The sequence below is a fragment of the Heteronotia binoei genome, chromosome 1, assembly GCF_032191835.1.
Source record: "Heteronotia binoei isolate CCM8104 ecotype False Entrance Well chromosome 1, APGP_CSIRO_Hbin_v1, whole genome shotgun sequence".
In the NCBI taxonomy this organism is placed as follows: domain Eukaryota; kingdom Metazoa; phylum Chordata; class Lepidosauria; order Squamata; family Gekkonidae; genus Heteronotia; species Heteronotia binoei.
In genome coordinates this window covers 205,216,359-205,240,666 of record NC_083223.1, presented here as the reverse complement: position 1 = coordinate 205,240,666, position 24,308 = coordinate 205,216,359, and the positions used below count along the sequence as shown (strand labels likewise).

The window sequence follows — 24,308 nt, the reverse complement described above, 5'->3', positions numbered from 1 at the left end:
CCCTTGGGTTCTGCAGATCAAATTTCTTCTGCAAACTGTTATCCATCATGGTTCAGGCAGCATCTAAAACAGCACTCCTGCTTTTTGCACTGGCACTCAGCATCCTTTCTCTGGATTCACAGGCAGCATACTTCTTCCAGCCTTGAACAAATCCATCTTTGGGAAATGCATCCAAACATTTTTAGGCTTTTAAATACATACTATATCTACTGTCATCTTGGAAATGATCAACAACAAATTGTCAGAACAAGTTAACATACACAGACATGCCATGATTTCCACAAATATTTATTGGGGGTGATCGGCCAATACCCTTCTAGCAACCAGCAAACCAATATCTCTGCCCAACCTGGGGAGGGGGAGCTCATCTTTTCAGTCAGCACAAGAACTCATAAACACGTACACAAGTTTTACAAATAAGCCAGATGGATACTTTTCATGAATCAAATGAGGCAACAGCTGTGTGTATGTGTGAGTGTCTGAGCAGATAACAGTAGATAACTAATATCTAAATGGGAAGAAGTTCAAGGAATTATGCATTTACCTCAACCTGTTTTGAATGTGTAGCATCCTATTTATACTGATTCTAAAAATTTGGAGTACTGGATCATGAATATAAACAAGAGAAGAATAACTAAATATAGCAGAGAGCTGAGCTTAATGTTAAACATGAAATTGCAGGGAGCAGAGGTCTGGCCTTTACAACAGCCTGGCCCTGCCCCCTGAAATACGTGCCCAAATGGGCTCTCGTCGTCTCTTCCCTCCAGGGCGGCAAAAGACAGTCCATGAAGCCTAGCAGTGTTGCTGCAGGCTGCAGGCGTCCAAAATATAGCAGAGAGCTGAGCTTTAATGTTAAACATGAAATTGCTTGTCTGATTCTCATTGTGGGCCTTGAGGCCAAAGGCTTGTTAATTTAGGAAGTGCACTAAGAATTGGGGTAAATCTTCCAGCTCCTGCAATAAACATTGGAGCATTTTTGCTTCTTTAAAACCTTAAGTACTGAGATCAAATTATAAGCACTTGTCACTGTGGGCAATGTACAAAAAGAATGAATGGTAAATTAGCTTTGGCTTACATGCTCTAGTAACAGTGGAGCAAATAGCAGCTTTAAGCAGTGAACTCTATAGCATTCTGCCTCACTGAGGTCCCTGTCTTCCCCAAGCTCCACCCTCAATTCTCCAGGAATTTCCCAACACAGAGTTGGCAACACTAAATTAATCTCAGATGATGGCTTACCATTCTAAAGCTATTACTTAACGTTTTTGCAGTTTATTTTGTTCACAAGATAAACATACAGCTGTTATACAAGTTCCAAGCATGTTTTGGAAGGCAATACTTCTCTTGCAGAGGTATTACATTTTCCCATTGTTCAATCAACATCTTATTGCTTGGTTGAGCTCATGATTCTCCATCATCTCTACCCCAGCTATCTCTTCTATTGCAATATTGTATTAATCAATTGTATCAATTGTATTAATTACCTATCAATTGTATTAATTATGTGATTATCACTACGATAAATGACATGCCCATTCCCATATGTTCATCTTTTTGTGGTTTTTTTAAAAATGAGCATGATCCTATCACAAACAAAACATACCACAGTGTAGGGTTCTGCAGTGGAAAGGAGGCATCAGGTAAAATTGTATACTTCTTCATCTTCAGCTCTTTGCTTGCATGAGCTTTTTCGAACGCTAATGTGAATGTCAGGCATTGTAAGTAAGATGTATTCTGCATTGCTTTGTTCCCTACCTGTATGGAAAATTTCTTTCTGTACCTGTAAATTCTGTTTCAGTCAAATACTCAGAACTCTACAGAGAATGGAGAAAAAATGGATACATATTTGATGCAACGAGGTGACCACTCCTGCGTTCCAAGCCAAAGTAATTGATAGAAGGATCTGGCAGATCAGTGTAGTTGTTCAAATCTTCCTTCAGGGCACAAACAATTCTTTGCATTTTTGCCTAATTAAAAATGAGAGGAGGGGCGGGGAAGAGAGAGAGGGAGGAGTTTGTGGCTATGTTGTAGTTCAGGAATTATACTGGGTGACAGAAGTTTTGGGATACGATCCACTAGGAATATCTCCTGCAGAGCTCTTATTGAATTGTATAGTTTTCACATTTCAAATGATACCTCAGATTGCTTGGGAAAGGTTCTCTTGTGTCTCCCTGCTTCTTTAGAACTTGCAGATGTCCAGCTTTGCTATCTGTCTCTTGCTCCCTTTCTGTCCATCCATTGATAGTCTGGAATATTTGATGGGCTATGGGTAAAAACATCAGGCATGTGAATTACAAAGTATGCCTGGAATTCACCCTTTTCCTTTGCACTGACATTTTTTAAACTTTCAGTGCATTCTCTTTCCACATCAGTTTCTCTGCTGAGAAACATCAGCATGTTGTAGCAGATCATTTGGGGGAGGGGGGCAGTCTGTTCTATTAAGCACTTTCAGTTCATATGGAATTGTTGACCTGGCATCATGTAACAAATCTAACAATCTCTAGAAGCTGAACGTTGCAAGGAAAGATCAGTAATGTCTTCTTTCAGAAAGTTCAGGAAATCTCTTTCAGGGAAACATGTCTGTCTTTTCAGTGAAAAGACTGGTAGGCTTGTAAGAACATCAGGGTTCTCCTAACCACAATATAAAAACCAAAGTTTAAAAAACATGTCATTTGACATAAGGAGCATAAAACTATCCATAAAACAGAAGCAGAGCTGTTAAAGCAGATAAAATGAAACAGAAGACATAACTATATAATTAAAACCCTGGGTAAAAAATTGTATTTTGGCCTGGTGTTCGAAAGTAGGCAAGCCTCAAAGGGTAGGGAGCTCAAAGGCTGAGGTGCTACCATAGAAAATGCCTTGTCTCTAGTTGTCCCCCCCCCCCCTACACCTCTAAAAGTGGGAGGGACACAGAAAGAAGAGCTTGAAAGGCAGATCTTAACTGGTGGGCTAGATAGTATGGCAGGAGATGGTCCTTCAGGGTTTAATCCAGCCAAACCTAAATTACAATCCTAAAAATACTTCTGTGGAAGTAACCCTAATTGTGTGGTATTTAATTCACTGCAAATAGGATTGGGCTGTAGATTATATTGATTTCAGTGGTATAGACTTGGCTTGATCAGAACTGAAGTGTTAAATACTAGGCATGATGGAAGCAGTGCCATCCATTGTGCCAGGAACCTCAAGTCCTTGATGCATCTTTCACCTTACTGCCCTAAAAATAAAACACTCCAGTTGGAAGTCCACGGAGGTTTGTCAGCAGTCATGATTTATTACTATCCAAATATGTTCTATGTTCTCCCTACTTAAGCTACTTTCTCATTGTTTAAACTGGGCCAGTATACCTTTACCTCACACATTTCCCTTTCCCTTACCTCTTATAAATTACTTTTTGTTGTTTAATAGTCTGCTCATTGTGTTGTTTAAGAACCAGAATGCAATATGTGTCCTTCCTTGCCCTTTGTGTTCAGCCTTGGCACTTTGATCTCAACAATGCCACAAAGGGCAATCTAAATTTTAGTAGAAAATATTTTTAGAAAAAGTTTATGAGGAAAAAATAAAAAGCAAGAAATCCATCATGTATCACAATTGGGGCTATTTCCTCATTTGTAGGGTTTTTCGTTATGCGCTTGTGGAGGCCTAAAATGTATTAGTACCATAGCAATTGAATAATTTAGCGACTTTCTTCACCACAAGGTGATACTGAATTTCCCACACAGAAGTAATTTGTGATGATTGCCAGACAACAAGGAATTATGTAAAGGGTTCATGCTATTCCATACATTGTAGTGACTTTCATGCAAGAAGCCAGTCATCCTGAGAATTTATACCAACTGTACAAGGAGCAGTTTAGAAACTATTCATTAGGCTTGCCAATCCCCAGGTCCCAGCAGGGGTTCTCCCACTTTCCCAGGTTCCTTCCCGCCCTCAGTCAGCTGGCCAGCAGGGGGAAGCCCTGTCCCCACAGTCACCATGTGACTTTCTACCTCCGGAGGCTTCACTCTCCAATTGGAAAGGCTTCGTCTTGGGATGGTGTGTCTGTGTTACTTTGAAGATGTTGGCAGCAACTCGTGAGTAGAGACGCCAATCCCTCACTTCAGAGTCACCAGAAACGAGGGGGGGAGGGAGGGAAATGTCTGCTGGGCACTTCATTATTTCCTATGTGGAGATCGATTCTCATAGGGTATAATGGAAAATGATCTGGAGGTATTGGGGGCTCTGGGGGGGCTATTTTTTGAGGTAGAGGCACCAAATTTTCAATATAGCATCTAGTGCCTCTCCCCAAAGTGTCCCCCAAGTTTCAAAACGATTGGACCAGGGGGTCCAATTCTATGAGCTCCAAAAAAAAGTGCCCCTATCCTTCATTTTTTCCTATGGAAGGAAGGCATTTAAAAAGGTGTGCTGTCCCTTTAAATGTGATGGCCAGAACTCCCTTGGAGTTCAATTACGCTTGTCACACCCTTGCTCCTGGCTCTGCTCCAATGTCTCCTGGCTCCACCCCCAAAGTCCCCAGATATTTCTTGAACTTGGCAACCCTATTATTCATGATAAATATTATAATAATGATGGTAATAATGATAGAGGGGGATGGATAAGCATATGGAGCAGGAGTCCATCAGTGGCTATTAGCCACAGCTTATTGTTGGAACTCTCTGTCTGGGGGAGTGATGCTCTGTATTCTTGTGCTTGGGGGGGGGGGCACAGTGGCAGGGCTTCCAGCCCCACTGGTGGACCTCTTGATGGCACTTGGGTTTTTTGGCCACTGTGTGACACAGAGTGTTGGACTGAATGGGCCATTGGCCTGATCTAACATGGCTTCTCTTATGTTCTAATAATTGTTAGCAGTTAGAGCTTTCCTCCCACTGCGGGGCAGTTTATAGGCTACAAAGTCAGAACCACCCCTCTATACATCGCCCCAGTACCTTAAGTACAGGGCACTGCTTTGACCAAAGTAAACCAAGATGGAAGGCAGTCAGGCAGAGGTCTGGGAAAGCAGTTTTCAAGGTGTGAGGCAGAGCAGCTGGTGGCTACTACCCCCTCTTTGCCCTGGAGAGGTGCATGACCCAGAACAATGAGTCAACCATACACTCAGGAATAATCCCTTCAGCACCTATTCCTGACTTTCCCTTCACCCTTACCCTTGATTTACAGTAGCAACTAATAATAAGTAATAATACCCATTAAACAGCATTTTAGTATATTATGTGAACAGCATCTAGAATCAAAGCAAACTCTTCTCTTGACACCGAATGATCAAGGAAAGGGAACCACATAGAAACAAATTTCAATTCAAAAGAATAATTGGTTTTTGATAAAATGGATTCAGTGATCTTTCCCATTACATAGAACCTTGCTTACATAAGTAACACCACTGAAAACTATATCGCCCAGTATAAAGAGAGCAGGCTAAACCCAGATACCAGTCAGACCTTGTGTGATTTGTGTCAGACCAGAATCTTAGTCCATTTCAATGGAGATGTTGGAAGATCTAATTTACATTTATGAGTCTTCTTGGATGTCAAATATTGCAAGGTTTCTAGTTGTAAAGTCTCCAACAAGGCTTGACCACATTCCAAATTGTTAGCAAACTCTTCTCTTGACACCGAATAATCAAGGAAAGGGAACCACATAGAAACAAATTTCAATTCAAAAGAATAATTGGGTTTTGATAAAATGGATTCAGTGATCTTTCCCATTACATAGAACTCATCATAACCTTGCTTAACCATCCAGAAACAAATAACTTGGTATTGTCTTTCCAAGATCTGGCTAATGTGACTTTGGCTGCAGCACAAAGCATCTCTATTATCTTTGTTAATTGGGCATGGCAAACTGCTATGCGATAAATTTAGTTATAAAAGTTCAGCCTCTAATGGTAGTTTAAAAGCAGTTATAATGTGAATATGATCAATAACCAGAATTCTTGATCAAATTTGCAACTCCACCAGCAATGCCAGTATGAGCCCTTCTCACCATAGCCCCTCCAACAAGATGGCAAAGTTGATCTCTGTATTAAGTGTATCATCTGGACAACAATTTTAAAAATTGTGTACTCATGACTTGTTACCCAGGGATGCTGCCTACACCTGGGGAAGCTCCCCAGTGGGAAATGTGGACTCCCAGTCTTTCACTCTGAACCATGGTTCATTGCAAAAAGAATAAGAACATAAGAGAAGCCATGTTGGATCAGGCCAATGACCCATACAGTCCAACACTCTGTGTCACACAGTGCCCAATATATGTGTGTGTGTGTGCGCGCATGTGTGTATATACACACACACACACACACACAAACACACAAACACATACATATATACACACGCAAACATATACATACATACACACACACACACACATATATATATATATACACACACACACACACACTGTGGCTAATAGTCACTAATGGACCTCTGCTCCATATTTTTATCCAATCACCTCTTAAAGCTGGCTATGCTTGTAGGCTCCACCACTTCCTGTGGCAGTGAATTCCACATGTTAATCACCCTTTAGGTGAAGAAGTACTTCCTTTTATCAGTTTTAACCTGACTGCTCAGCAATTTCATTAAATGCCCACGAGTTCTTGTACTGTGAAAAAGGGAGAAAAGTAATTCTTTCTCTACTTTTTCCATCCCATGCATAACCTTGTAAACCTCTATCATGTCATCCCACAGTCAACGTTTCTCCAAGCTAAAGAGCCTCAAGCGTTTTAACCTTTCTTCATTGGGAAAGTGTTCTAAACCTTTAATCATTCTAGTTGCCCTTTTCTGCACTTTTTCCAATGCTATAATATCCTTTTTGAGGTGCTGTAACCAGAATTGTACACCGTATTCCAAATGAGACCGCACCATCGATTTATACAGGGGCATTATGATACTGGCTGATTTGTTTTCAATTCCCTTCCTAACAATTCTCAGCATGGCGTTGGGATTTTTTATTGCAATCACACACTATCTTAACATTTTCAGTGAGTTATCTCTCTCTTGGTCAGTCTCTGCCAGTTCACACCCCATCAACTTGTATTTGTAGCTGGGATTCTTGGCCCCAATGTGCATTACTTTGCACTTGGCCACATTGAACCTCATCTGCCACGTTGACGCCCACTCACCCAGCCTCAACAGATCCCTTTGGAGTGCCTGACAATCCTCTCTGGTTCTTACCACCCTGAACAATTTAGTGTCATCTACAAACTTGGCCACTTCACTGCTTACTCGCAACTCCAGATCATTAAAGAACAAGTTAAAGAGCATGGGACCCAGTACTGAGCCCTGCGGCACCACACTGCTTACCGTCCTCCACTGTGAAGACTGCCCATTTATACTCACTCTCTGCTTCCTATTAATTAGCCAGTTTTTGATCCACAAGAGGACCTGTCCTTTTACTGCATGACTCTCGAGTTTACTAAGGAGCCTTTGATAAGGAACTTTATCAAAAGCTTTCTGGAAGTCAAGGTAAACAACATCTATTGGGTCCCCTTTGTCCACATGTTTGTTCACCCCCTCAAAGAACTGTAACAGGTTAGTGAGGCAAGATCTTCCCTTACAAAACACATGCTGAGTATTCCTCAATAACTTGTGTTCATCAATGTGCGTTCTCATTCTGTCCTTGATAATGCTTTCTACCAACTTTCCCAGTATTGAAGTCAGACTGACTGGCCTGTAATTTCCCGGATCTCCTCTGGAACCCTTTTTAAAGATGAGGGTGACATTTGCTACCTTCCAATCCTCAGGAACAGAAGTAGAGTTCAATGAAAGATTACATATTTTTGTCAGGAGATCCACAAGTTCACCTTTGAGTTCTTTCAGAACTCTTAGATGTATGCCATCCAGACCTGGTGACTTATTAGTTTTTAATTCATCAATCAGTTGTAGAACCTCCTCTCTTGTCACCTCAATCTGACTCAGGTCTTTCAACACCCCTTCCAAAATTAGTGGTTCTGGAGTGAGCAAACACTTCTCATCTTCCTCAGTGAAGGTGGAGGCAAAAATGCATTTAGCTTCTCAGCCATTTCCCTATCCTCCTTCAGTAATCCTTTTACCCCTTGGTCATCCAAGGGCCCCACTGCCTCCCTGGTTGGTTTCTTGCTTCTAATATATTTGAAGAAATTTTTATTGTTGGTCTTTATGTTTTTTGCAATATGCTCCTCATAGTCCCTTTTTGCCTGCCTGATCACAATCTTGCATTTGATTTGCCACAGCCTGTGTTCCCTTTTATTAATCTCACTTGGACTAGCTTTCCACCACTTAAAGGAGTCCTTCTTACCTTTTACAGCTTCCATTACTTTGTTTGTTAACCATGCAGGCCTTTTCTTATACCTGTTTGTGCCTTTCCCTACTTGTGGTATATATTTTATCTGAGCTTCGAGGATTGTAGTTTTAAATAGCCTCCAAGTTTCCCCAAGGGTTTCGGCTGTATTTACCTTTCCTTTCAGTTTCCTCTTCACATGCCTCCTCATCTCAGAGAATGTACCCCTTTTCACTTCTTTTGTCTTGAACTGGGAATCCATTCCGGAACCCATGAAAGACCCATCATACAACTATTTAGAGTCATCACAGCTTTGGGAGGGTCTTCACTCCTCCAAAGACTATAAAACATGACAGCAAGCCACACCTCCTTGTTCAATCAGGGCACATAGGTTGTTCCCCCATTACTCTAAGTAAGGAGCCTCTCAGACGTGGCACGATGGCTGTGCATGTCTCCATCTTTTATTTCTAAATGAACATCTGGGACAGGTAATATCACCCTCTTCAACAATCTCTAAAAGTCCCTATCGATCACCTCTGTTTTCCTAGCCTCTTAATTGTGTGTTTGTATATGGCTTTCTGTATAAATTTTCAATAGTGAATTGTGTATATTGAAATAACCATTAAAATGTATTGTGTATGCCCTTTAACTCCAGCAAATGGACCTTGGCAATGACAGCTGTAACAGCTTGGTGGAATACTATTAAGTAGTAGGTCATTAAGTCATTTGGTTAGGCGGAACTATACCAGCTAGAGAAATTGTGGAGACGTTGGTCAGAAAAACTGTTTGACTGGTGTTCTGGTTATAAATAGCTTATTGTTAAAAAGTGATAATTGAAAGTAGTGGTGAGTAGGTGTGATAGTTATAATTTCTTTGAGCATTATGATTTTTTGTTAGGAAATTGCTTAGTTTTATGTTGTATTAATAGGAAACAGCTATATATTGTTGAAAGAGCTACGGAGAAGCCCTTGGCTGACGAAGCTGTGTTACATCAAAACCTGTCCCCCTTTGGACTATAGGCTCACCGTTTGACTGTTTTCTTTATTGAGACGTTGAAGACTAGCGCCAGCTGGATATACTGCAGCTGATATTTTTGGTCTTGAAAGTTAATCCTAAACCTTTTAAAACTCTTCAGGGAAGCCATCTGCCATCAGAATTTTACATTTTTCAATTATTTAATGATGTCTTGGACTTCTTGTACTGTTTTAGGTGAGTCCAATTGTGCCAGATTGAAAAAGGTTAAGCATGGAATCTGCAGCATTCTGCACTAGCTGAAGCACTACTCCTGAAACTCTACAGTTTCTACACTGAAAAAAGAAACCCACGTGATGTGACTTCATCCTTTTCTCCCTGTGCACCAAGAAACATAATACATAACCAGACAACAATTGAAACAGCAATAAAAATCACAAGTGATGTAAAGTAATGAATTTTTGCAATATATGCAAGTGTATTGACTTCCCCTTAAAATTTCCCCCCTCCCCTTTTTTGAGTCCTTCCCCTAAGTGCACTTTTTATACAGCATAATCAGAAAATGTGTGCATGTCAATGAAACTATTATAACCTAACAGAGTACAACAAAAGGATTAAAAGAAAGAGGAAAAAAGAGTAGTAGAAAGATTAAATAAATATATGAAATGGGGGGGGGGGGCATAAGGTCAAACCCGCTTTCTTGTCCACTTTTTGAATTAGCAACTAGGAAAGTCAGAGCAGAGGTGGTTCTCGTGAAAGCAGCTAAATGAAATGTAAAGTCCTGATATGTAATTTGTATATCTTGAACCTGCCTGTGAATCTTTGGAGTTGGGAGATGGATGTCTGTATTTTAAAAATTTAAAGTAACTAATACAGATGAGTATGAAAGTGAATACTTAAATGATGGACAGTGCATTTTAAAAATGTAGTATGTTTTAACTTGTAATGGCCAATGGCCACATACAATAAACTTGATCCATGGCCTTCTTGTTGGCAGAGTGGGAACTGCCATTCTGCCTAGAGTCCAACCTGAAAAAAAATACAGAACCACAGAGACAAAGAAATCCTATATCCTGACCCCCTACAAATTATTTAAGAGAGCTAATCTTATATATATATATATATATATATATACACACACACACACACACACACACAATCCACATAAGTAACACCACTGAAAACTATATCGCCCAGTATAAAGAGAGCAGGCTAAACCCAGATACCAGTCAGACCTTGTGTGATTTGTGTCAGACCAGAATCTTAGTCCATTTCAATGGAGATGTTGGAAGATCTAATTTACATTTATGAGTCTTCTTGGGTGTCAAATATTGCAAGGTTTCTAGTTGTAAAGTCTCCAACAAGGCTTGACCACATTCCAAATTGTTAGCAATAAGTTGCTTGTTCTGATGAGACACTTGCAAACCTCCAGATGGGAGCCAATGATAATGAACAGAAGGTTTTCATAGTCTTGAGGTGACCAGTTTCAAGAGATCGCAAATCTGCAGGTTTTCCTTCAAGAGATCCAAAAAGATTTGTATTCCTGTACTCCAGTGCTCCTCTCATACTAGCCTCATGCAGCAACTTGCACACCATGCAATAATCTTGGAATTCAATTAGTATGTCTCTCAGACCTCCATGCAACTATTTTTTGACCCAACTCTGTAGGCTCTTATCATGAAGGGAGTAGTTAGATCCTCAGGGTTTAAGATTTTAACCAGTTTGCCATGAAAGAGGATAAATCTGGTTGCCTTCCTCAGTTTCCAGCATGCCATGGAACTTCATTGAGTTTTCTTTTAATTTTGTCCAGGGCTTTTTTTGTAGCAGGAACTCCTTTGCATATTAGGCCACAAACCCCTGATGTAACCAATCCTTCAAGAGTTTATAGAGCTCTTAGTATAGGGCCAACTGTAAGCAACAGGAGGATTGGCTACATCTCGGGGGTGTGGCCTAATATGCAAAGAAGTTCCTGCTACAAAAAAAGCCCTGTTTCTGGCATTAATATCTTTTCTATAGTCCGGTCCTCCTTCTCCTGTAGATATCTAATGTTGTCCTGCATAGCTATGCTCAAGTGCCATATTAGCCATTTGGACTACTTGTTGAAATGATTTTTGTATGGTGTCCAACTGCTCATTCAGAGGCTTGAAACTCTCATCTATACAATCTAAAACTTCAGATTTAAGAGATTTGAATGAGTCCAGTAAATTCAGTCTAAATTGTGATTTTGTGTTTTCAGTCATTTCCACTGACTTGGTGGCCATTTTGTGGAGCAAGTCAGACACTTGAGCCTGCCTTTTATTCTGATCTTTCATTTCAAAAAGGGCTTTCACCAATAAGTTATTTGCAGCAGATGCTTTATTTTTTGTCAGCTCTGATTTTCCCATGCCAGATAGTATTTATTCAGCAGTATTATGTTATGTTAAAGACTATTTTTAGGGGCCGGATGTAGGAGCTCTGGTCCCAGACATCTGCCATCTTGAGAACCTGATGCCATGCCCCAATGGGGCCAAGTTTATGCCAAATTTTGGCTCATTAACTGGTTTGTGCCCATCCCTAATACTTAGTGGAATGGCCTGCATTCAGGACAACTGCGCTAACAATAGCTAGTTTCATTAATCCTTGGCTTCAGACAATGTCTGAGCCAAGCATTTGAAACAAGTATTCAATTTTCACATTACATATCTTTTGCATTTAGTATGTCTGACGAGTGCTGAAAGTAAAAACATCACTCACTGGCAGTCTTTAAGCAGCAGCTAGACAAACACTTGTCAGGAATGCTCTAGGCCAGAAGTGTCAAACTTATTTGGTGTAGTGGTTAAATGTGTGGACTCTTATCTGGGAGAACTGGGTTTGATTCCCCATTCCTCCACTTACAGCTCCTGGAATGGCCTTGGGTTAGCCATAGCTATCACAGAAGTTGCCCTTGAAAGGGCAGCTGCTGTGGAAGCTCTCTCAGTCCCACCCACTCACAGGGTGTCTGTTGTGGGGGGAGAAGATAAAGGAGATTGTAAGCCGCTTTGAGTTTCTGATTCAGAGAGAAGGGCGGGGTATAAATCTGCAGTCTTCTTCTTCTATTTGTTATGAGGGCTGGATCTGACATAAATGAGACCTTGTTGGGCCAGGCCATTTTGGGCTGGGCCATGTGTGTACCTATTTAAGCTTAGGTAGCAGAGAGATAAACTTTTTAAAGGACACAGACAAACATGATTAAAGATTTTTTTAAAAAAGAACTTAAAACATGCGTAAAACATTAGCACTTGTTGCTCTGAAAGGTACTTCTTTGTATTTCTCCCATGGGATTCAGGAAACCAGGCAAAGGAAGCTCTGGCTCTTTTCCTCCCTCCCCAGGGGACCACGAAGCAGAGGAGCCTCAACCAATGGAGAAAACAGGTTTTACTCTGTAGTTCCTGTGTGATTGAGCAAGCCTTGCAAAGCAAACTGAAATGCAGAAGGAAGCAAGAGAGAGGGAGAAGGACGCAAATGACAGCCAGTTTCTCAGGGGCCTGATAGGAGCCCTTTGGGGGCCTGATTCGGAGCCCGGGTCGCACATTTGACACTCATGCTCTAGGCTGATCCTGCATTGAGCAGAGGGTTGGACTAGATGGCCTATATGGCCCCTTCCAGCTCTGTGATGCTTTGATTCTATTCTTGTGATTACCAGACATGGAACAGAGCTATTGAAGACAGGTCTGTCAGTAGGCATCCAACTAGCCTCATTCTGAGAACAGCACTGGTGCTATTCTATTACATTTCTGACTCTCAGTACTATGCATAATAATTCTGTGCTATTCATTGGTCTAGTTTTACACTTCACTAAGTTCTACTTCATTGCTTCCTGTCCAGACAAAGGATATTATATTATGCCTGTGTGTGTTGTCAAATATTTACAATGTTTTACAGATAATAATTACGTAAAACTGATAGACTCAGCTGCAACTATCACTGTTGATTCAGAAGTTACATTGTGTCCAGCTGAGCCAACATTTTTAAAAATAGTAATAATAATTATATGATGAGAAAATTCATGGTGAAAAAATATAGCTTTCTTATCACTATGGAAATATTATTCTTTTACTAACACAAATTTTGGCTACTTTTATAAGCCCAAATTGTCCAGCGGGAAAACAATGAGTTCGCTTTGGGAGTTAAATGCGCTCTTTGATCTAGTTGCTATGGAAACCACTGGTTCTGTTTGGGGCATAAATACACCCTTCCACTTTGCTGCCCTAAGTTCTCCTGCATATAATTCATAATTTATATGCGGCTGTTTGGGATTTTGTGATGGACACTGATATAGGTAGTGTATAAAAAAGGATTAGATGAAATGCATGTGAGATAACTCTATAGGTGACTACAAAAGCCTAGTACCACCACATTGACATACTTTATATACAGACACAGTAGACTGTTAGGTGAGCTAGATGGCCTTTCCTATGAGAGAAAATCAGAAACTACTCATGTCTGATCTCCAACTTTATTGTGTAGCTTTTTTCGGGGGTGGGGGGGACCAGAAGCCCATTCTCAGCTGATTCCTCCATTAGCTGTGATGGCTTCTTATACTCCTCTAAGCTTTCCTGAGCCCAGTCCAACAAGGTTAGGATACAGTGAAGTACTGGGAGATAAGATCCTGACTTTCAGCTGATCAGCTTGTGACCACTGTTCCCTCTAAGCTGAGTTAAAGTGAGCTAGCTCACAGATTTTTAGCTTCCAGGTCACACATTTTTGTCTCAGCTCAGGAAGGATGATCCCAGATCATAATTAATGTGGTAGCTCACAACTTTAATACCAGTAGCTCACACAGTAGAATTTTTGCTCACAAGACTCTGTGGCTTAGAGTTTTATAACACTGCTTGTGACCAACAAGCAGCTGCAGATGTTTGGCAAGAACGATAGCAATGTTGTGTGTACCAATCAAATAATCTTCTTTTCCAAAGTATTTTGTGGCACATGCACCAATGTTCCCTCTAAGCTGCAGAATCTTGTGAGCAAAAATTCTATTTTGTGAGCTACTGGCATTAAAGTTGTGAGCTACTGCATAAATTATTGTGCTCGGGGGTCATTTTTCCTGAGCTAAGACCAAAATGTGTGAGCTGGAGGCTAAAACTCTGTGAGCTAGCTCACGTTAACTCAGCTTAGAGAGAATGCTGACATGCATCTAGTTCATCAGCTAGTTGTCTCTCAGTATGTTGCTTAGGGTTGCCAAGTCCAATTCAAGAAATATCTGGGGACTTTGGGGGTGGAGCCAGGAGATGTTTGAGGTGGAGCAAGGAGTAAGGGTGTGACAAGCATATTTGATCTCCAAAGAGAGTTCTGACCATCACATTTAAAGGGACCACACACCTTTTAAATGCCTTCCCTCCATTAGAAATAATGAAGGATAGGGGCACTTTTTGGTGGGCTTATTTTTGAAACTTGGAAGGTCTTTTGAGGAGAAGCATTGGATAATATGTTGCAAATTTGGTGCCTCTACCTCAACAAACAGCCCCCCTGAGCCCCAGATACTCAAGGTTCAATTCTCCATTATACCCTATGGGAATAGATCTCCATAGGGAATAATGGAGTGCCCAGCAGACATTTCCCTCCCCCACTGCATTCTGATGATGCTAAAGTGGGAAGAGGGCCTCCAACCTGGGGGATCCCTTGCCCCCACCTGGGGATTGTAACAAAGTCAGAAACCACAGTGTAGAGATTAGTAAAAACATGGAGAAAACACTGTGAATACTTATACACATAAATAATTTCTTATGCACTTTTTTGTTTTTCACTTATGCATTTCATTGGAACTCACACATATTTCAAAGCAAAATTCATATAACTCAGAGCAAATTCAAAATTCATGAACAATTTGATTGGTTCAACAGGTACGCACCTGTTGAACCGAGGACTGCTACCTCTACATCTGCAAAGCAAGGTATATCTGCGCCTTTCAGAAAATGGGAATTTCAGGACAGCAGGAACATATACCTTATGAACATAAGACTATACATGGACTTTATTGGAACCAATCGAATTGTTCATGAATTTTGAATTTGCTCTGAGTTATATGAATTTTGCTTTGAAATATGTGTGAGTTCCAATGAAATGCATAAGTGAAAAACAAAAGAGTGTATAAGAAATTATTTATGTGTATAAGTATTCACAGTCTTTTCTCCATATTTTTACCCACCTGGGGATTGGCAACCCTAATGCAGCCCCAATAAGTTGGGTGGCTAAGAGACCCCTAATTTCAGTTATATATGGACATCGTAATCACCCATTTGGTTGCCAGGGTGCCTGGTTTTATCTACCATTCCATAAGAGACTTATATGGGTACTAACAGCCTCAGCATTACAACAGCACTCTATATCTCCAGAAGAGTGCTAGCCAGAAGTACAGATGGGTTTCCAGCTGCTCCGTGCATGCACCATCTCGCCCATTGCAGTGGAAGAAGTTGCGCTGCCAGGAACTGTCCAGGCAAGCGGTTTTCAGCATCGATCACGAAAGCCATGTTGGTAGGCTAACATCATCAGCAACCATCTTCCTGCAGTGCCAGACTCCATGACAGCGCAGCGAGAGGCTCATGTACCCACCAGCTGTTATGTATGCATAAGGCAATCAAGCTTATCTTAGGTGTGGATCCTGCCAGACTGCCTAAGCTTTTGTCCAACGGAACCCAAGACAATAGATGGTGCCAGTATAGAAGTAAAGAAGAGAAAGAACATCTTCACCTAGAGCTAGACTTCTTTGTATAGATCGGGTGTCACCTTAGGTAGCAATTTGGCCCTCTATTGTCACCTTTAGATAAGTTTGTTAATCACTTCCACCCCAACACCATCATCCATTCTTTGCCCTAATGATCACCCTGGAGCCTCCCCCCCTTTTTGCCCATTGTTACCTGGAAGCCCAATCAGGTAACCAGGGCCAGGTCACTCATTGGCCAGGTATGGGCATCCAATCAGGTACCCCGAATAAACTGGCCATTGGCCACTGCACAAGTCCAGGCCTTATGGTCATTGCGGAGCCTCCCCTTTCTCTGAGGTCATGTACCAGCTGACCACCTGTCATCCGCCCCTGCACCTCCTACAAGGTAGTCCTTATAACCTCTGACCCAACTCCCCATATGTGTGCATCTGACAATATCACATATCCCACTGTTAGAGATGCCCCTGATACCTGATCAGTTGAGGATCCATTCCCCATCTCCTTTTTGATGCCATTGGAGCCTTCCTTGAAGATTATGATAGGTAATTATTACCCTGTTTGTCAATCCTTGTGTTTACCCCTGTCTATTTCTATCTTATTTTTATTAGGACTGTATGTGCATTGTGTGACTTTATACCCTTGTATGTTTGTCTTTATTTAATAATAAACCTTTTTATATTATATTATATTGTCTCATTATTGGGTAAGTTCCAAAGCAGACACCCTCTGTATAAATAGGTTTTTGATCTCGCTAAAAGGCAGATTGCCCTCCACTCTAAGTTCCCCAAAATCCTATTTTTAGGGCAGTTTGCTTAACAGTTGCTAGAAAAATAGGTGCTTCTGACAATAATCAGATGTGGAGTAAAACACAGAGGGAGTCATCCTGTATTCATGTCTAGCACTGTAGAAGACAAAACATCACTTTGTGCATGGTAAGCAGATCAAACACACTACTGTACCAGTTGGCCACGCAAAACTCTGTAATATAAAACCATCACAGGTTTATTAGAAAATGGGCCTGCTGGGGGCCTTGCCTTGTTTTTCTTCTACTCCCACCACAGCCTTACATGTATTAAGGGCAAGACATTCCAGTCGGCACAGCTGAGTGAATGGACTGTTGCAGGCAAGGTTCTATTTGCTGGTGTGCAACACCAATCACTGGGCTGTCTCAACCCCAATCGTCCTCCCCCCCCTCCAAAAAAAAATAACCGTGAGCTCTGAGATCAGACTATACAAACTGTAGAGCAGTTAACATGTCCCCCCCAGTTGTATAAGACATAACTTCTGTAAACTACAGGGTGAGAAAGCATTTGTAAGATGCCGCATAGTTAAAGCTATTACACAAATGGTAGCAATATAATGCCACCCTCTTAGCTTTCTCAGAAAGAATTTATTTAGAAAGAGAGAGACTGCAGAAAACAAACCAGTTATTGGATTGCAGCTCCTGTGCTTGCTGTTCATTGCCCAAAATAGGATATACTTCAAAATGCATCTTAGTAGCTAATTCTGAAAAATATACTTTCAGGTCACCTCGTTTCCTGGCATTACTCACCAAGGAAGGTTTGTTAAAGAATAGATATTTCGGGACACATTTGTCCAGGATAATAAAGTTTATACATACGAAGCTTGTCCAAGGAACAGATTCTGAACCTACAGATCACGTATACATACATGGTTTGTCATTCTACCCCTTAAGTATCTGCTTACAGGTAAAATAAGCCTCAGTAGAAATATCCAGTATTCCAAGCCAAAACAATTACAAAAAAGCTACCAACTAATATATCTTAGAAAAAGCTGTTTGGACATTGGAATAAATTCTGATTTTTGTAAAAAAAAAGAAAGAAAGCAATTGGCTTGAGTTACAACATGATTGGAAGAAAAGATTTTATTTATATCACATTTTATTTATACCCTGTTTTTTTCTCCAATGGGGACTGTAACGGAACCAGCCCAATTCGACCTTCAGACCCAGTCCCGTCAGCTCCCTCTTGAGTTGCCAACTCCTGGAGGGAGCTATTATTCCTCCTGCCACTAGGGCATGCTGCCACCACCTGCTCAATTTAGGGGTTCCTGACTGAGAGGAACAGGACTCTCAATCCCCCTTTCCAGTGTTGAGGCCTGGCCTCGAGGTCCTCTGCTTCCCAGCACCTGGTTATTACAGAGACCAACATCCTTCTTTGGGAGACCCCTGGAGGATTGGCACCCTTGCCAACTGCATGCCTTCCCCCTTCCTGGGACTCCCCTCTTACAGTGGCATGATCTAAGGCGGTTGGGGAACTATGTGGTACAGAGCTTTACTGCCAGCCTTCAATATAGAAAAAGGTTTATTTTTAAAAAGTGAAAAGTCACAAGCATAATTTTAGCACAGGACACAATCAGCAACCAGAAGGTCAAATAAAAGTTGGTTTGAAATGCATCCTTCTGTCCCTGGTTTAAACACTTGCCCTACCAGATGTTTAAGCAGAGCAGGCACATCTAAGCTTAGTAAGTTATAAAAAGGTTCTAAGGATACCTCATGCTTCAGGCTTCCTGCATCCATCCAGGCCCAGCCACATGGTCGAATACGGCTGCTGGCTACTGGCTGGAGAGTAGCAGTCTCTTGCTTTCCAGTCCAGCTTCCAGAGAGAAGAGGGCCCCTGCTCTTCAGAGCAAGCACTTTTACTAATCCTCTGACTTCACCCACTTTACTTCACTCTCCACTCCTTGTTACCTGGTCTGCCCGGGTTTAGGCTTCTTTTCCTGTTCTCCCCAGGAAGGCTCTTTTCTGCTAGGCATTCTGGGGAAAAAACCCATGCGTTCTGGGAAATCTCCAACTCAGTCCTGGAGATAGTCTCTGGGGCTGGTCTATAGGGTTGCCAAGTCCAATTTAAGAAATATCTGGGGACTTTGGGGGTGGAGCCAGGATTCTTTGGGGGTGGAGCCAGGAGACATTGGGGGCGGAGCCGAGAGCAAGGGTGTGACAAGCATAATTGAACTTCAAGGGAGTTCTGGCCATCACATTTAAAGGGACTGCACAAATTTTTAAATGCCTTCCTTCCATAGGAAATAATGAAGGATAGGGGCACCTTCTTTTGGGGCTCATAGAATTGGACCCCCTGGTCCAATCTTTTTGAAACTTGGGAGGTATTTTGGGGAGTGGCACTAGATGCTATACTGAAAATTTGGTGCCTCTATCTCAAAAAACAGCCCCCCCCCAGAGCCCCCGATACCCACGGACCAATTCCCCATCATTCCCTATGGGAATCATTCATGGAGGTGCATGATGGCTCTGGGGGCGGGGCTTCCCCCGCCGGCCAGCTGGCTGGGGGAGGGGGGAAGGCTGTAAAACTGGGGGATCCCCCTCTGGGACCTGGGGATTGGGAAGGATATTGGGTCTAGCCCAATATCCTCTCCACTCTGTTTCCTGCCTAGAGGAAAAGAATGCCCATTGTCTCTTCAAGTAGCTGTTTTTAGCATCTCTTAAGAGGTAGCCCAGATACTGTTGTAATGCCAGGGATTACCTTTCCCCCCACCCTTCCTACTTCTCTGAGCTCAGAGACAGAACCTTTTAACAACAACAACAATAAAAATAATTTTATTTGTATCCCGCCCTCCCCGCCAAAGCAGGCTCAGGGCGGCTCACAGACATGGAGAATACCATGATTACAACAATACATTATACAGTAAAATACATTAAAATCTATTAAATAAATAAATAAATAAATTAAAACTATTACACTTACAATTAAGGTGCTATAGTACAAAACCTATCGGATGTATGTCAGATGGCTGGATGTCATTTCAAGATTCAGTCTTGAAAGGCCATTTGAAAAAGGGTGGTTTTACAGGCCCTGCGGAACTGATTGTAGTCCCGCAGGGCTCGAACCTCCGCTGGTAATTGGTTCCACCAGTGAGGAGCCGTTACTGAGAAGGCCTGCTCTCGAGTTGTTTTCAATTTGGCCTCCCTTGGTCCAGGGATTTTTAAAAGATTTTGGGAGCTAGATCTCAGTGCTCTCTGGGGAATATATGGAGAGAGGCGGTCCCTAAGGTAGGCAGGTCCTCGGCCATATAGGGCTTTAAAGGTAATAACCAGCACCTTGTAACGAACTCGAAACACAATTGGCAGCCAGTGCAGCTCCCGCAGCCTAGGCTGCACGTGCTCCCACCGTGGTAGTCCCACTAACAGCCTGGCCGCTGCATTCTGCACCAGCTGCAGTTTCCGAGTTCGGTACAGGGGCAGCCCCATGTAGAGGGCATTACAGTAGTCCAACCTCGAGGTGACCGTTGCATGGATCACTGTTGCTAGGTCGCCATGTTCCAGGAAAGGGGCCAACTGCTTCGCCCTCCTCAGATGGAAAAAGGCGGCTTTGGCAGTGGCAGCTATCTGTGCCTCCATTGTCAAAGGAGGCTCCAGTAGCACTCCCAAGCTTTTGACCCTGCGCACTGGTATCAGTGACGCACCGTCAAAGGCTGGTAGGGAGATCTCCTCCCCTGGTCCACCGCGGCCCATGCAAAAGACCTCTGTCTTCGCTGGATTCAACTTCAGCCCACTCGACTTGATCCATCCTGCCACGGCTTGCAATGCTCGGTCCAGGTTTTCAGGGACGTCTCCAGTCCGGTCGCCCATCAGTAGATAGAGCTGGGTGTCATCAGCATACTGGTGACAGCCCAGCCCATACCTCCGGGCAATCTGGGCAAGGGGGAGCATGAAGATGTTAAACAGCATCAGGGAGAGGACTGCCCCTTGGGGCACCCCACAATTAAGTAGGCGCCTCTGGGACACCTCTCCCCCAATTGCCACCCTTTGTCCCCGACCTTCAAGGAAGGAGGAAAGCCACTGTAAAGCTAACCCCCGAATTCCTACATCGGCGAGGGGGCGGGTCAGCAGCCGATGGTCGACCATATCGAATGCCGCCGATAGGTCTAACAACAGCAATACCGCCGAGCCGCCTCGGTCCAGATGTCGCCGGAGGTCATCCATGAGGGCGACCAGCACTGTCTCCGTCCCATGGCCTGGGTGGAAGCCAGACTGGAATGGATCTAAGGAGGAAGTGTCATCCAAGAAACCCTGTAACTGCAACACCCTGTAACTGCAACAAGCCAGCTGAGGCAAGGCATTTCTCCACAGGGACCAAAAGCAACTTATTACACTGTTTTCCCCTCATCTACTTTGTTCTCACAACAACTCTGTGAAGTATATTAGATAATGTGATGAGGCCAAAGTTACCTGGCAGGCTTCCACTGTATAGCAGGAATTTGAACCCAGTTCTCCCATGTCCTTATCCAGCACTCTAACACACCACAGAACATACCAGATAGAGAAAACTGCTAGAATTTGGGACAGAAGGCCCAGGGTGGCATCCTTTCGGAACATCTCATAACCTAGATTTCTGAGGACACAGATTTTTGGATTTCATCCTTTTAAAAACAAGAATAAGGCATATTATGGTATGATTTAGTGAACAGAATATTTGATTTGGATTGGGAACACTTAATTAAAATCCCCATTCAGTCATGAAACTCACTGGGTGACTTTGGGTCAGGAAGCTTCATCTATCTCAGGGTTAATAACAATAACAACAAATTGTTTGAGTCATGGTGACTTCTATACTTCCACCACAAGACTTTCACCAAGAACTGTACATATTTTGGAATGAATTTTATTTAAAGACCAACTCTGAAGGCTGATTGAAAGAATACTGAGGGGCTGTTACCATGAAGATCAGACCCCAACATATTACCATCTGATATTAAAAATACCTGTATTTTACAGGACAGGACCTTAGAAGAGACAAATTCTGAACCACCTTCCCAGGAGTACATTATATATCCATTCACTTAAATGATCATTTTTCAAAATCCCATTATCTCAAAACAACAACCTTCAATTCAGCTTTGATTGTTCTTACACAGTGTAATGAATTTTATCCTTACTAAAGTCTAAAAACTAAAGCTACCAAAACAGTTGTGTTACTTAGAATGATATAAAACCATTCTATGAAGTCATTACTTCATAATTTTCCAGATTACCTCTTAATCTTCCTTCATAGTGAACATGGCTAACTCCCAAATAGCCTCTTATTTCAGAGAATGCTGTCGAACAACACTATCTTCTAACAAGATAAAGCAATCTTGCAGCTTCAGCATATGTGACCTTTTATTTCAGTAACAGAGAAAACAGGTGATACCTGCTCCCATTATATTTAAACTACCCAATTACTATAAATATAGTTAATTAATACTAGGTAAGCATTATAGTCTAGCAAACATCTCACCTGTGCAATTAAAAAGCCTATTTATTATTACCACATTTTCTGTGATCTTCTTCGTGGTCTCTGTGCATCACACCCTTGGGATTACAGGCGCCTGCGCTGGCTCCAACCGGTACTGAAAAGCTCTAAAAAAGATCTTATGTCCCGACCACTGAGCATGCCCACAGCCACAACCGTGCATACTCAGTAGGCGGGACAGCAAGATCCCACCAGTCTTTTTCTGACCGCCGCACTGTTTGGACCTACCTTCAGCTCTCCGGTTGCTGTTAGAACTATCAGCTCCTTCTTTGTTCCTCATTTTATTCCAGTTCCTCTTGTCTTCTCTTCGTCTTCTCTTCATTGTCATCTATTAAAAAAAAAGAAGTCTTCCTCCTGTTTTTCCGTGAGTTTGGCTTCAGCCCTCCCCCCCCCTTCCCGGCGGCGGGCATTCAGCCTCTGGTCAGTAGGACTTACGTCTGTGTGGAGGTTTTTCAAGAGGTGTTCCAAGCAAGCTCACCCCGACCAATGGTCACTCCCTTTGCCTGCTGTGTTTGGGAGAGGGGCACCGCACTGATTCCTGTGGTCACTGCTTAAAATTCAGTAAGCAAACTAGGAAGAACAGACTCGTGAGGCTCCGGGTGGCATTGCTTCAATCGCCTCTAGTTCCTCAGCCGATGGAACACGGTTCGGCACCCCAACGACGGCCAAGACATCGCCTACACAAAAAGCTGATCTGACTTCGACTCCGAAGTCAAAATCGCATTCAAAGGCTTCGTCCGCTTCACCTAAACACAAGCGAGAGAAGGAGCACAAGTCTTTGAAGATGCAGAAGTTATTGGCGGTGCGGAAACACACCTCCCTGACTCCTTCGGAGGCCTCCCTCGAAAGGGTTCAACTTATGTTATCCACAACGCTTCCCGATCTTTCACCACCAAGGTTGGCTCCGCTAAAGATCATGGCTGCTCCACGCCAAAGGGAGCTGATGCCTCATAGATCCCCGTCGCCATAGGCTCATGTCTCTGACTCTGAGGTGGAGCATATCGATCTGACACAACGCTCGTCGGGATCGGCGCGCAGGAGCAAGGATGATTCCCTTGCTCAACCCCGAAGGCTCTCGCCCATTCATCGGGAGAAACCAAGCTCTCCGGATCGAAGAGATTGTTCCAGAGGTGATGACGACAGATACCAATGGTACCATGGCACTCCTCCACCCTGGGAACACAGGCAAGGCTACCCCTTTCAGCCTTATCATCCACCTTACCCCTGGCAATACCCTCAGGATGTGCCAGACTGGGATCAGTATTCAGCTTACTATTCTGACCGACACCAGGAGGACCCTAGACCGTCTAAATCTAAATTGGTATTGGTATCGAAACACCCAGCAACACTGCCTCTTACTCAACCCAACCCGTCTGAACCTGAATCCTCCGATGCCGAGGAATCAGCTGGCTCGATCAGCACCGATTCAGATCAACATCATTCGGAGCCCATGCCATCGACACCGGTGACTGATGACGCTCCGCTCTCCCCATTGGAAGATTTAAAATCTTACAGAGAGTTAGTCAAGCGTATGGCAACCTCCTTAGGCTTGTCAATTCAACAACCCCAGCCCGAGGTTGATGACCTGGTTTTCGACATAGTGCAGCATGACGTGTCTACCGCCGTTGCCCTTCCCCTCACCAATGTCCTGCTGCAAACTGTCAAAGGTCCCTGGGAGAAACCAGCTTCCCTCGCAGCTTCCACTAAGTGGCTAGACCACATGTATAAAATTCAGGAGAAAGGTGCGGAATTCCTATTTAAGCATCCTAAGCCCAACTCCCTGGTGGTTACATCATCCTCAGAGGGCAAGCACTGTGCATCCTCTTCCCCTGACAAAGAGGGAAAGAAAACAGACGCATTTGGAAGGAAATTCTATGCCACTGCGTCCTTAGGAATCAAGTCTATCAACTATCTTGCTTGCCTGGGTCGCTATCAATTTACTTTACGGGACCAAGTATCTACAATTCTTCAACACCTTCCAGAGGAACACCGCCATTCCCTGCAGATGATACAGAAGGAAGGCATGCTGGTAGCAAAGCAGCAGCTCAACTCCTCAAAACCCGCAGCTGACACCTTTGGCAAAACTTTGTCGTCGGCTGTCGCCCTCCGTAGACATGCATGGCTTAGATCCACCACTTTTA

General features: G+C 42.9%; 1 protein-coding gene across 1 annotated transcript in view; it reads right to left on the bottom strand.

The window, feature by feature from the left end:
- Positions 1-1,591: 1,591 nt before the first annotated feature.
- The window catches only part of LOC132576675 (spermatogenesis-associated protein 7 homolog), a 130,011-nt gene continuing 107,294 nt past the window's right edge, over positions 1,592-24,308 (bottom strand). Inside the window, exon 11 of the mRNA XM_060246080.1 lies at positions 1,592-1,964. Coding sequence (XP_060102063.1) covers positions 1,812-1,964 — 153 coding nt within the window. The 3' untranslated portion in view covers positions 1,592-1,811. The remainder of the gene's footprint in view (positions 1,965-24,308) is intronic.